At 34.0% G+C, this 14,621-nt stretch overlaps 1 protein-coding gene across 1 annotated transcript; it reads right to left on the reverse strand.

Moving 5' to 3' along the window:
* Positions 1 to 8,149: 8,149 nt before the first annotated feature.
* On the reverse strand, positions 8,150 to 13,877 carry LOC11431621 (lysine-specific demethylase JMJ25). Its single transcript, XM_039834671.1, has 11 exons — positions 13,548 to 13,877; positions 13,132 to 13,270; positions 12,419 to 12,485; positions 11,585 to 12,323; positions 11,135 to 11,452; positions 10,346 to 10,723; positions 10,118 to 10,190; positions 9,935 to 10,020; positions 9,242 to 9,361; positions 8,593 to 8,651; positions 8,150 to 8,381 (listed from the first exon to the last, which is right to left on the reverse strand). Exons 1-11 carry the CDS (start codon positions 13,875 to 13,877, stop codon positions 8,354 to 8,356), a joined length of 2,337 nt encoding a protein of 778 aa, XP_039690605.1. The 3' UTR covers positions 8,150 to 8,353.
* Between the last annotated feature and the right edge of the window lie 744 nt (positions 13,878 to 14,621).

The raw sequence follows: 14,621 nt of genomic DNA on the forward strand, positions 1-14,621 counted from the left end.
TGGAAAGAAAGAAATGAGGAATTATAATATTTTTTGCATTATTTCTTCAGTACCCTGTGGGTTATATAATGTATAATGAGCTATGTCAAAGAAATACAGGTGTGTGTATGTGCGCGCGCGAGCACGCACGTGTGTGTTTATTAGTAGTCAAAACAAAATCTATGTGTTTAATATACTTTACTAAAATAATTATATTAAAGATGATTATTTCAATAAACAATTAACTATAAATAAAATTTGAGGATTGCTATAAACTTAACTTTTTTATCATTTTTTTTATTCTTTGACTAGTTACTATATCTATTAATATATTTTGACTAGTTGCTAAATATATAAGATATAAAAAATTTCTTTATTAAATTCATTCGATCATATTGACTAATTACTATATTTATGATTATTTTAATGACTATAACATGTTTGGTAAAGTATAACTAAAAATATAAATATGTTTGACGATTTTTTTAAGGAAAAAATATGTTTGACTAAAAAAACAAAAACATATTAAAAGATAGGCTTAAATATGCTTTTCATCCCTGTAATTATAGGCCGTTTGATTTTTCATCCCTGAGCTTACTAATCCTCCCATTTTGCCCCTGTAAAAGTTAATCATTTGAAATTTCGTCCCTCTTCCCGGTTAATCACTGCCACGTCATCAAATTAGCAAAAATGGCATGGGAATTGACAAAAATACCCCTGGCTTATTTTTAAAATTCTGAAAATTGTTTTTATAAATAAAAAAAATCTGAAAATAATTTTAAAAAATAAAAAAATTCTAAAAAAATATAATTTTTTGAAATATGTAAAAAATAGAAAATTATATAATTTTTTAAAATCTGAATATATAATTTCAAAAATTATTAATAAATCTGATTTTTTTAAAAATCATAATATTAATTTCGAAAAAATCTGATTATATATTTTTTAAAATTATGTGAAAAATTATTTCATTTTTTTTTCAAAAAAGTTATTTTCAAAAATTTCAGATTATATATTTTTAAAATTATATAATAAAAAAATTCGGTAAATTATTTTAATTATAAGTTAGGGGTATTTTTGTCAATTCCCATGCCATTTTTGCTAATTTGATGAGGTGGCAGTGATTAACCGGGAAGAGGGACGAAATTTCAAATGATTAACTTTTACAGGGGCAAAATGGGAGGATTAGTAAGCTTAGGAATGAAAAATCAAACGGCCTATAATTACATGGATGAAAAGCATATTTAAGCCTAAAAGATAATATAAACATTCACAAGATTTCGTTAACTCAGAGGATGCTAGAAACATAAACAAGTTACAAAATTTATCTATGGATTAGAGAAAATTTATTGATGAAGTTTTATGAAAACTTAAATTAATAAAAGACAAATGTAAATCTTGTGCATAGAAGGAGGTTAGTGGATTATAAAGTGATACTAGACAGCTGAAGGGACATAACAATTCTACTGGCTCGTCAATTAAATAGAACCATGGTCTCATAATTGTCAATTACATATCTTTAATCCAATAAGTAAATAGAGAGGATTCAAACCTAACCACCACAAAGTTCTGCAATTAAACATTTACTTTTCTTCTATCAAACTCAATTGATTTATGCAATCAAACTAAGCATGCAAACTTCCCCCTAATTTACTCAATTTTATTTACTTTTTATTTTCTCCTTTAATAATTATAGCTAGTAACCTAGTTAAAACGACAATTCTTATGGAGATGATTTTACTTACTACTTTATTACTTGAAAACAGTTTAGTGCACTTGCGAAAATAAGTCATCACTAACCTCTTAGATATGGTTTCTAGTTAGATGTTGAGAAGTTTTTTACTTGCAAGTAAATCATCATGAGTGTCGAGGTCTATCATACCTTTCTTTTTGGGATAACTTCCTCATTACTTTGTGGATGATATACATTTAGAGACGTATTATCAATCATCACTATGACTTCCCTTGCAGTCTTAATCCACATGATACCTCCAACTGTAACATCCCAAACTTCTTTCAGGATTGTCGACTGACCTAACAAATCAACACGAGTATTTTCAGCGTGTTTTGTCCTCACTAGCATGCTTTTCAGAAAACTTCCCAGAAGGTCACCATCCCAAAGTTGCTCCAAGTCAAGCAACCTTAACTATGGAGTTCTTATGGAATGAGCTACAGAAAAGAAGAAGCATCTTGTTGATATAGAAAATACCAAACAATTCTTATAAGCCTTTCTTCAAGCATTGATGCCACATTTTCCGTGTTAAAACGTTAGATGTGTTTGCTTATGGAAAGTGTACTAGTCGTTTTCATCAAGTAATAAAATGATAAGTAGAGTATCGTATCCACGGAGATTGTCCTTTTGTCCGAACAATTCTTGTTACTTATTTTTGTAAGTTTGACGGTATAAAAGTAAGTTACAATTTTTATCGGTTTGCAACAAAGCGAATTTACCTATTTTGGTTGCATAAAAGTAAGCAGCGGTTAGGATTCGTCGAATCCCATGTGTATATTCGTTGTTGGATAATACGTAATATAAATGTCGCGTTTATTTATCTTCTGGTGACTATAAAAGTGATACAGCCATTGGGAGTTTCCTAAATAGGTAGGGCACCACCTGACCCAATGGGTTTTAGCCACTGGGTACCTAATTAGTCCTTTCCCTCCGATATCTAACTGCACCTACTGATCGCACGGTGATCCTTACGTGTCTGGTCTTACTAATTCAAAGGTAATTGAAACATAAACTTTAATTGAAGGCTAAGGTTCCCTTAGGTCTGTCCATCTTTGAATCTTAGGACACTCATAGCACACTCTCTCTAAGCTTACTTAGTAGTTCTACAAACGGGCAGCCCTAATCTACGTCTACCTTACTAAAGGTTTCAAGATAATGGTCTTACTAGGTTATAGCTTTAATTCGGACAACTAGGTGCTTGTTTCCCTAATTAATAACCACTTAATTTCTAGCTTCGGTAATGCACCACACGACCCAATGGGTTCTAGCCACTAGGTACCTAGATCTAGGGTCAACAATTCTTATGGCATCTTTGGCTAGTTAATAATCACTTATTTCCTAGACAGATAGTTATCAGTAAAGGGATATAAATATCAAGATATAAACATCCGGTTAGTAATAGCAATATTAAGTCCTGTCACAACTTAAGTACCTAATCTAGGGTTGCACCTCTCACAGAAATAAAACTACTTCCTAATAAAACTCTATAATGGACAAAAGCATAAATCAAATAAAAAAATGAAAAAATAAATTAAATAAATATCCAACAGAAATATACAGAGGTTCATCTTAGAACTCTAACCTAAAAAAATTTAGTTACACATGGTAACTAAAAACAAATTACTAAAGATAAAAACATACCCTAGAAAATCAATTCACGAAGCTCCAAAGTACCCTCTTGAACTTCCACAGTTCTGAACGAGAAATTATGAATGAAAAAAGTTGGTATTTATAGTGGAGATTTTCTAATTGGGTTGGGGATTAAAACACGGGCTTTACCCACGAAAATGAATAAAATGACGATTGCACCCCCACATTTAAGCATGCTCGAGGCGCATGCAATATGCCCTAGGCGCATGGTAGCACTTTTCCATGCCCTAGGCGCATGGTAATGCTTTTCCATGCCCTAGGTGCATTTGATTGCTCTTTCGGGCCCAAAGTCTTCGATCTTCGTCGTTTTAAGGTTTTCGTCTTCAAATAACTTGCCTCAGAACATGGAAACAAGATTCCTTCCTATCTAAAGTCTCCTGAGGCCTCTTGAATCTTCATTCTTTGTCTTCCAAAAGTTTTGACAATCTTCAGTTGTTCTTGATTTTCCGATTTGCATGATTTATTCGTGAATTACTTCAAAAACCCCCTAAAATTGCTATGTTTCGAGAAAACTAGAATTACAGACTCAAATATAGAAAATATTACAAAAGTCCCAAAATCATAGGCAATTGTTCTAATACTTCTCCTTTTTGCTGCTAAAACCTACTGAAAATTAATGAAAAACATGCTAACAGTAACGTAAGATGACCTGTCATCACAACCCCAAACTTAAACTGTTGCTTGTCCTCAAGTAACGAAAGAAAAACATATTTTATTCTTTGTATTTTTTCAGGAAAAACATACATTTCCGGGAGTTGTGCTTAGGACATCGTCCATCGCATTTATAGCTTAGCATCAACTAACTTGCCACTGTACATTCAACCGGATCTGACTTGGTAAAAGTAACATATGTTCACAACCATACTCTTTTCCATGATAAACGATTTTATCTCCTAAAGCCAAGAGGGCTGGTGTTAGCCTGCATTTTCGACAGGCTACAATAAATACAATCGATCAAGTTCGACTCAAGTTTTGGAAAAGTCTGATCAAGGTCGACATAGACGTTGAGCCAGGTTCGAGAACTCAAAGAGACTTTTCCGTTTGACGAAGAAGCTTAGACAAACAAGCAGAAAAATCGAAGAGAAGTTGGTGCCAGATATACGAGCCAAAAACAGTTACTCTTGAAGATATAATATTTGAAATTCAAATAATGTCTAGGGTAGTTTCTAGCAGTTATGCCCGACGGTTTCTGTATAGGCAGTTACTTAGTATAAATAAGAGTTTTCCATAGGGAAAACATGTCACAATTCTCATACACACAAGACTTACACAATCAAACTATCCGCATTATAGGAGAAATGAGTACACAAGTCAAATACTGAGAATGAGAAGGGGAAAAACCTTCTGGTACGGAGAAGGATATTTATATACTGAATTCTTTCACGCAACAACTACCTCTAAAAGAAAGAAACACCTTGAAAACTCAAATGGCACAGTTTGTCGAAAAGAAGAAGAACTTCAAGTAATTGCGCGATACTACTTCTCGCATTTGTTCACTAAGCTCCCAAGCACCCATGCAACAGTTATCTCTAAAGTACCAACCACAATTACTGAAGAATATAACTATTCCCTCACAACAACTTCAACTCTAGAATAATTTCGAACGACCACGTTCTCCATGCAAGCAGACAAATGTTCGGGACATGATGGTTTCAATTCGGGTTTCTATTACAATTTCTGGGATGTGTGTGGTGAAGGAGTCTATAAGGTAGGGTCTGAATGGCTTGAAAAAGGAGCTTTCCCTCCACATCTAAATTCAACAAATATAGCTTTAATTCCAAACGGTAAATCTCAGAAAACCATGAAAGATTGGCGACCTATTTCTCTGTGTAATGTAGTAAACAAAATGGTGGCTAAGTTCTTGCAAACAGGATCAAATGTATTCTTGATAAAAGTATTTCTTCATCTTAATCCGCTTTTGTACCAGGAAGATCAATCCTTAATAACATACTTGTAGTTATTTAGTTAATTCATTACATAAAGGCCAAAACAAAAGGGACACAAGGTGATGTTTCTCTTAAGCTAGATATCAATAAAGCGTACGACAAATTAGACTAGGAATATCTCCCAGATATTATGCTTTAGACGGGCTTCTCTGAGAAGTGGGTTTAATGGGTTATGCTTTGTGTTGGAATCGTTGATTACAAGGTTTTGGTTAACAACGTACAGGTTAAGCCTTTAATTCTAGGGCGAGGTATTTGACAAGGTGACGCGCTTTCACCTTATCTATTCATTCCTTGTGCGGAAGGATTGCCTGCCCTTATTAGTGATGCTGAAAGAAGATGTGTTATTACAGGGACTCGTATTTGTACAAGTGCCCCCTCAATAACGCACATACTCTTTATAGACGATTGATTTTTTTTCTTTTTCCAAAGCTTGTGAACAGGAAGAAACGGTCATAAAAAAACATCTTAACCACATATGAGCCTGCATCGGGACAAGCGATTAATCTGCAAAAAAAAAACATAGATGTACTGCAGTAGAAACACTTCCACAAATTTCTAGGATCGTATAGTCTCAATTCTCGGTGTTAAGCTGGTTATAGGTACAGGAAAGTACCTCGGTCGTCCATCAATTATTGGGAGAAGCAAAATAACGACATTCAAATTTGTTAAAGATCAAATTTAGAATAAAATCAACTCTTAGAGTAGCAGATGCCTATCACAAGAAAGGCGGTAGATTCTTACCAAGTATGTATTACAATCCATACCATCTTACATGATGAACATATTTTTATTCCCTGGCACTTTCATTAGTGAAATTTAAAAGATGCTTAACGTGTTCTGGTGGGGACACAACTCTACAATTTCACGTGGCATGCATTTGTTATCATGGGAACGTCTATCTGTTCCAAAGACTTTTGGAGGAATGGGTTTCAAGATCCTTTGGGATTTCTATTTGGCCATGATTGGGAAGCAGGCATGGAAGCTGATAACTAACCCTAACTCTCTGATCACTAGGCTACTCAAAGCTAATAATTTTCCACACAGTGATTATTGTAGTGCTTCTATCATAATCCAAGTTATGTTTGGAGAAGCTTATGGAATCAAGAGAGGTTCTCAAGCATAGGTTAAAATGGAGTATAGGAACTAGGGAAACCATCTCAGTATGGAATTAACCTTGGCTAAAGGACCCTATTTTTGTTCAGCCTGTCACAAAAGTGTAGGTTATATGGGATGATGACCTTACTGTTGGCCACTTGTTTAAACAAAATACAAAGGAGTGTAATGAGGATTTTACCAGGTATGTGTTTAATGCCGAAACAACGAGTTAGATCCTGCATACCCCTTTTTTGCCTTCGGTTCATTTGGACACGGGAACATGGAGACATGAGAAGAATGGTTTGTATTCAGTGCACATTGCATATCGAGAGATTATTAATAACAATGATTCTATGTTAAAACCTAGGATTCTAGGGCATTGGAACACAATTTGGAATCTTAAACTTCCAACAAAGATTAAAAACTTTTTTTGGCACCTATGTCAAAATTTCTTGCCGACTCGTATGCGTTTACTTGTGAAAACAGTTTAGTCTCCTCCATTTTGTGTTATTTGCGATAATTATGATGAAGATGGAAAACATTTGTTTTTTTAGTGCAGCAAGAGTGTTGATTGCTGGCAGCGGTTGGGTATTTGGTTTTCAATTCAACATGTTTGGTCATCTACTGTCTCTTGTGCCGACATGATTTTTCATTTATTCCAACAGCTAGACATTGTTCAAAAAGCATATCTTCGCGGTCACCTTATGGAGCATATGGAAACAAAGAAAAAACAAAGTGTGGAACAATGTTGTGGAAACTACTCAACAGATTGGTGCTCGCGCGAAGGATTTTCTGAGTAGCTGGATGAATGCGCAAGAAACAAGGACTCGCATCACTTCTAATAGCTCGCACACTGATATAGAAAAGAGGACAAAGCCAAGTGTCGAAAGATTCAAGTGCAATGGTTATGCATCCTTCTCCACTTCTCTCAATAAAGTTGGTTTCAGAGTTTGTATTCAAGATGCCAAAGGAAATTATGTTATAGGTCGGACTGCTTGCTTCACCCCTTTACTCGATGTTGAGATGGGAAAAGCTATAGGCCTCCTACATGCTATGCAGTGGGTGAAATTTTTTAATCTAGTAAATATGGATTTTGAAACCGACTCAAAAGTTGTGGCAAATAGTATAGTATCTAAAAGGGGGTGGTATCTCTGATTTCATGGCTATAATTCATGATTGTAAACACTTGTTGATGACTAATTTAACAAACTCCAATATGAAGTTTATTAGAAGACAAGCCAACAGTGTTGCTCATAGCATAGCTAGGGAGGCATTACATAATGCTATTTTCCAATTTCATTACATTCCACATTCTATTCATACTTTGATTAATAATGAAAAGCTATAAGCTTCTTTTTGTTTTAAAAAAAGCTACCTCAAACAAATTTATTTGCAAAAAATTAGCATAAACTAAAAGGTTAAAAAATTATTACTTGATTAATAAACTTAATTGTCTTATTTTAACTTTTCGGTCTCTACAACTTATAGAGAAAACATTTTTAGCACTAAAAATTACCAATAGTCAAGCATAATGGACAACAGTTTAATGCAAATAGCTTATTTGTCTACGTTAGAAAAAGAAATTGTTAGTCTATTTAGCAAAAAAGATAATTTTTCTTCGCCTAAAATAAAATCTTTCTATTTGGCCCCCTCGTAAAAATTTATCTATCTTCGCCGCTGCTCATACTATAGTTCACTTCAGTTATAGAATTATGATCATAATATATGATACTAATATTAGCTTCTCTCAATAAATCTAACCATCACAAGAATAAGCACACTATGTATGGTGATATGAGAAGTTATACAATAATTCCACATAATATCATCAAGGTGTGCCAGATAGAACAAATTACAGAACATTTCCTACAGTTGCAATACAAAGAACTGAAGATCACCACACCTTATATACTAAGCAACTTACAAAAGTTTCCAATCTCTCACAGGTACATTACGAAGGAACATCGGTTTCCTCAGACCTGTAAATTGAACGATAGGCAAAATCGTCAAAAATGTGAGCCTAGAGAAAATAAAAATGAAGTACAAATACAATATATGATTGTCGATGCATTTGATGCATTTGACCAGTAAAGTGAACATGGTATGGTTGTTCAAATATCATTGCTCATACACAATACGTGAAAGTATTACAAATACATAACCTTGGGCCTTAGGTATGCAATCACTAACCTTGCCTTCTCCAACTTTTCTACCACATCAAGCATAGCATGTATAATCATTTTCTTCACCTGTTAGTTACCAAAAAAGCAGCAATCGGAAAAACAGTACACAATACCAATAAAAATCTATTGACATGACATGACGGTATGATTCAGAAATGAACACTTGATAGAAAAATATAAATATAAAACCAATTAACGACTTTTCAAAGAAACAATCAATCAAAATTATAAATTGTCTACTAAATATACAGAACAAATTTCAATTTTTCCTATTCCCATCAAACTTTAGGTAATTGACGTTGCATTACAATTACTAGAGTGGACCAAATAGCACTTCATAGAGTCTAGTGTAACGAATATCGAATCTAGATGGTAAAATAAATTTAATTCAAGGAAATATGAATAATATGCTTGAACCATTTCAACCAATATAAGCGTTCGGATTTGGACAAATGCAGCATGACAGTGCCAACAATAGGCGTAGTGTACTGACAGCTTCCAATCAAGCCCAATTGTTTTGGTCGGTCAGGCCCGGATTCTAAAATTTCTATGAAACTATAATCACATTAAAGTAGAGAATAAAAGATGCAATATCTCAAATTAATTGATAAGAGTATACTCGTCAGAATCAAATCCATAAAAGTAGTCTGGCATACCTGCAATTTGTCCTCTGTGAAATAGTGATTTACTGGAAGTTTACGGATTTCCTCTGTCAAACGGAAGCATTCACCGACATTTTCAGGAGAGACAAAATCAAGTGCAACCTTGGTGCACGACTGCAAAACAGTGATGCATATCATTGACATTCATACAAACTTTTCAAGCATTAGCTAGAAAGAATTGCGATCAAGACATAAAAGTGATGAGCTAGTGGTTCAAATCTTCATGCTGTTATTGTAAAAAAAACAAATGCAGTATCCAAAAAGAATTGACAGGAACTCAGATCATTAACTTAAATTATTCATTCGTCTGAGTTAGGACCAACCGAAATACTAAGTTATCAAGCTAATCGAGTCACGATCTATATGTCCAAATGATAAGGCTTTAAGTATTGATATGGTAAGCTAGTTTTGTGTATTTGAGTAAGCTCAATCCAAATTCTACACCCACATTCACAAGAATCCATTTCCCCGATCACCTCACTTGGGAATGTTCAAATGGGAATCTGGAAGTATAAAACTATTACGATGGTCTCAAACTTTCGTAATAGTTCGTTATATGATGTTGGTTCTCAAGTCATGATCAATTATATTTAACCATAGTTATATTAATTCTCACTATTAACCATAGAAGGAAAACTTACACCTTCATTGACGATAAAACAAATCCACCGTGTACATAAGTTTTACCTTCAGATTTCTGACTTGATGTGGACAACCAGCTGGAATGAAAACAGCATCTCCTAGCTTCTGAACAAAACTCCACGGCTCAATTCCTACAGATCAATGTTAAATTGTTAACAAAATGGTACAAGTCTACGGATCAACACTACACAAACCAAACAGCGTAAAAAAATTATGAACACTACTAACCATACTCCTCTTTAAGCCTCTTCTTATGATTGTTAGTAAGATAAAACGTCTGATCATGGATGGGGTGAATAACCTACATTACCGATGAATACGTCATTCAAGAAGATGCATAAAAACATAATTAGTGAACCTACCAGGTTTTAGTTATCACTAGCTGAGAAAACAAGAGAAAACGAAGGAAAATGTAAGCAGATAATTGAGATCTCTTATTCGCATATCTGACTTTACCTGCTTTAAAGGAGAACAATAGATATGCCTGAACTCTCCAGAATGCTTCTTCAGATATTCCTTCAATTTCGGCACATCCTCTCTCCGAAAAATATCCCAGTGAGCACCATCTAAACTATTTTCTTGATGAACTGAATCAACCACCTTCGCATCACACAATCCACTTCCATTTTCCACGACATCAACGCTATTTTTCTCATCTGAAGCAATTACGGAAGAAGACCGATTATCAAGCCTGTCAACATTGGTCTCTCCATCTTGATTATCACCATGTAGCTCCCTCTTGTCTTGCTCAAGGTGCTTTTCTGTTAATTTTTTAATTGCAGTAATGCTCACAGTTTCCAGTTCCACTTTAGCAACATGAGTCAACACATTTACCTAAAAAGCCAAATTATCAAAGAAAAAAACACGGAAACATTTCATTCTCATTCATACTTCAAGACATCAAGACCAAAATATACCTCATTCATACTTCAAGACCAGAATATACCTTATCTAATGATACAACTTATCATAAAAAGAGTATTTTTCTTCAAATTATCATTATCAATTACCAAAACACCAAGGTAAATTACACAAAATAAAACATAAAATCAAATGAGTGTTTTCAAAGACATCAATAAGCAAATTATCAAGACATGTACTTCAAATTTCATAACTATCAGTATACATCCTTCAAACTATGCACCTTTCAATATGCTACGCAAATAAAAATAACAATATAAGTATCAAAAGATTCGTAAGACATTCTAGAATATACAGTCCAGGAAAGACAGAATTGAAACATACTACATCAGACATATCACAATGTAGCTTAGTCACAGAATCACCCCGCCCAAGCTCCTGATGAAATCCATAAGCAATATATGTTTTTGGTCCCACGTGAACATTATCAGGCAGCTTCGCAGCAAGGTTAAGATCCCCTTTGAAAGGATCTGTATATTCTTTATATGGCAAGGAGGATATGAACTTGGTGCAATGGCGAGGCAAATTTTTCTCGAATAAATAAGGAGGCCGATCATTCAATTTCAATAGCTGAGGCCAATCAAGCTTATCCTTGCGACCATTTGTATACCCAGTAAAGAAATCATCCACTTTAATATCTCCCTGCATTGAATCAACAAGTCAAATAAAAATTTAGAAATTATCAGCAACATATAGACACGACTAGTATAGTAAGAACAATTAGTAAAATTAAACAGTAATTTGAGAAGTTCAGGATTAAGAAATCGAACAAACCTGGCACCAATTTAAGCAATCAATTGCCTTCACATTCGAAAGTGAATTGTCATTGGTATCACTTATCTGATGAAATGCACGCCACGCGAGAATCGGTTCCCAGCTTAAACCAGATGTACTTGATTCAAGAACGTTGTTGACAATTACAGGCTCACCTTTTCTCCAGTGCCATTGAAAATGTCTTAAATCCTTCTCGTGATTATGTAGATCAATAGCCTTAGGACAGTATAAAAAGTTTTCACTGGAATCTTCACAAAAAGCCGCCTTCCCTGTGTTATTCAGTATATTATCTTCCTTCTTAACAGGTTTCAAACAAGAGCAAACATTATCAAGAGACTCCTCGATATCTTCGAGATTAACGGCTTCTTTAAGTTGTTTTGCTTTACATACCAACTCAGAGATGCAATTTGGCGGTAACATTCGTCTCAGCTCAAGGAAACCATGATCATCTTCATTATTGGCTTTTGGACAGCGAATGTTACCATCACTGCCTACATGCCACTCAGATTTTGACCGTTCCAGAATCTCAGGCTGGGCGGCAGTATGAGATTCATTTTCTCCGATTATTATCTCACCATGCAGATAATCTTGCCCTCGGTTGATTAACTCAAACTCAATTGGACCAGTATCACCATGAAGCTCCCCACGACGAAGCTCATAGCAACAGCGAAGACAAAGGTCAAAAGAGCATTTTGCACAACTTCGGTGGTAGTCAAATATCGAGCTCTGGCAGTTGTCACTACAAAAAGTTTTTTAAGTCAGCAAGAACAACAACAATATAGCATTATAATTATAACTAAGAAAACCAAAACATGCTAAAGTATAAGTCCTGACCAGTAAGCACACTCATCTTTAGAGCAATATGCTCCTTTTATCTTTAGCTCAGAGAGTGATGAGAGCCCTGTAATGATCGTTCCAAAAAGCAAATTAAAAAATATATATATATGAAACTAAGAATGAAATGAAATACAAACTTAACACGTAATAATAAAAAAGAAAATACAATAAAAACGTGTGTTGCAGGTTATCAATTATGTAGTAGTATCAAAACTAGGAATCATGAGCAAAGCAAATGGCATTAATAAGAAGGCTTAAACGCGCTATTGACCACCTAAGTTTGCAAAAGTAGCGATTTTGGCCCCCTTTTAAAAAAAATGGCAAAAGTGACCCCTATGTTTAGGGAAAATATACTCTTCTGACCCCTTATCTTTACAAAAAGTTGCGAGGCCAAAATTGTTTTTTTGTTAGTGGGCCAAAATCGCATCTTTTTAAAAGTTAAGGTGTCAAAAGTGTGTTTAATTCTAAGGAAAATGTTAACCGGTGCCCTCAGGCACTGGTTAAGGAATCAAATATGGTAGTATTTGCATTGAAAGTTGTGTAATCAATGCATTAAAAGCTTAAAAAGTGTCATTTTTAAATTAAAATTTTCTCTTTTGGCTTCCTTAACCAGTGCCCATGGGGCTCATGGGCACTCGTTAACAAGACCCTAAGCCTAATAAGAAAGAACAAGGAATGCAAGGAGAGAGACTCTTGAAGGAAAAGAACACCTTGTAGTCTGGCTTCTATTTCCATCTCAGCCATTTGTTCTAGATCTAATTGTCTTAAATATGGAAGAAGGTATTCCAGCATATACTTGGAAGCTTCAATGTCATGATCATTGTTGCTTTCTTTCTTGTTCCTAGTCTCCTGTAGTGAAAAAGATGATGAATCATATTTTCAATCAAATGTAGAAGACATAAAAATAGTAAATGATATGAATAACCAATTTTGACTAGTTCATCACATGAATGCAAATTACCACAAAACAAAGCACATGCATCAACAAAAACATGCATATAGCAATAACTACAAAGAAAGAGATCATGTAATGTGATGTTACCTTATGCATGCAATCAAGTTTCATTTTTTCAGCATTCCTTAAAGCATAACCTCCTTTATTATTATTATTATTATTATCAGATGCCTTCTTCTCCTTCTTCACAAAACCACCATTTTCCTCCTTTTTTACAGCTTCAGAACTAAATATTATCTCTCTCTTCCTACCACAATTTTCTTTCTTCTTCTTCTTCTTCTTCTTCTTCTTCTCTTTGGCAGCATTATTTTCATCAGAAATTGTTGTCTTCCTTTTCCTACCACGTTTTTCTTTCTTCTTCACAACATTTTCTGTTTCCATCTTCACTTTTTTCTTTCTGCCACGTTTCTTTCTCAGATCAGCAGAAGAAGGATCTTTATCAGTTTCTTCATCATTCTCTAACATTCTCCTTAAAGCCTCCTTCTTCTCTACATTACTCATTCTTTCAAGTTTTTTTTTATTTTTTTGATTTGCTAGCACAAGCAAGGTAACTTTGGGTTTCTTCTGATTTTAACAAAGAAACAGGATTCATCTAAAAAGAACACATAGAAACATGCAATGTGATTAGACTAGACACTTGAGTAGTAATAATAATTAGTGTTTTCGAGGAAGGCAGGTTTTCAAATCTAACCCATAGATTTTGTTTGATGATGCAATGCATCTTTTATATGACCGATTGAAAACTATCTATCCAATCAATATATTAAAGCAACTCATAGGGGTGGCCCTCAGGGCGGGCTTGATAGGCGGCAGCTTAGGGCACCATTTTTTTAAGAGTATCAAAATTATTATTTTTATTTAGTAGTTAGTACTATATATATTTCTTTTTAATTCCCTTTGATTAATTTTATTGATAATATATTTTTAGATAACTTTGATTATAAATGAATATTCTGCAACAAAAAATGCAAGAAAAAAATATTAAAATAATTAAAATGGTACAATTTATTGTTTCGTCCAGGGCACTAAAAATTCTAGGACCGACCCTGGCAACTCATTTTTTATTTCAGCCGATGTGTTATTTGAACAATAACAACTTTTGAAACACATTTATTTACAAAGAAAAAAGTAGATATTAATATGAAAACCAAAATAATAGAGAGATAAAATAAAAATATAATGTGAATCTACCAAAATAATAAAGAGATAAAGTAAAAATATAATGTAAATATGTAAGACAAAGTT

This window comes from Medicago truncatula, chromosome 5 (genome assembly GCF_003473485.1).
Source record: "Medicago truncatula cultivar Jemalong A17 chromosome 5, MtrunA17r5.0-ANR, whole genome shotgun sequence".
Lineage (NCBI taxonomy): Eukaryota > Viridiplantae > Streptophyta > Magnoliopsida > Fabales > Fabaceae > Medicago > Medicago truncatula.

Bases quoted from the DNA above. Each gene is read 5' to 3' on its own strand.
- LOC11431621 (XM_039834671.1), bottom strand. From the start codon at position 13,877: ATGAGTAATGTAGAGAAGAAGGAGGCTTTAAGGAGAATGTTAGAGAAT. The intron at 10,724-11,134 runs GTATGTTTCAAT...TTGGCTTTTTAG, and splicing joins ATTGTGATATGTCTGATGTA to GTAAATGTGTTGACTCATGT. The intron at 8,382-8,592 runs GTTAGTGATTGC...TTCAATTTACAG, and splicing joins GAAAAGTTGGAGAAGGCAAG to GTCTGAGGAAACCGATGTTC.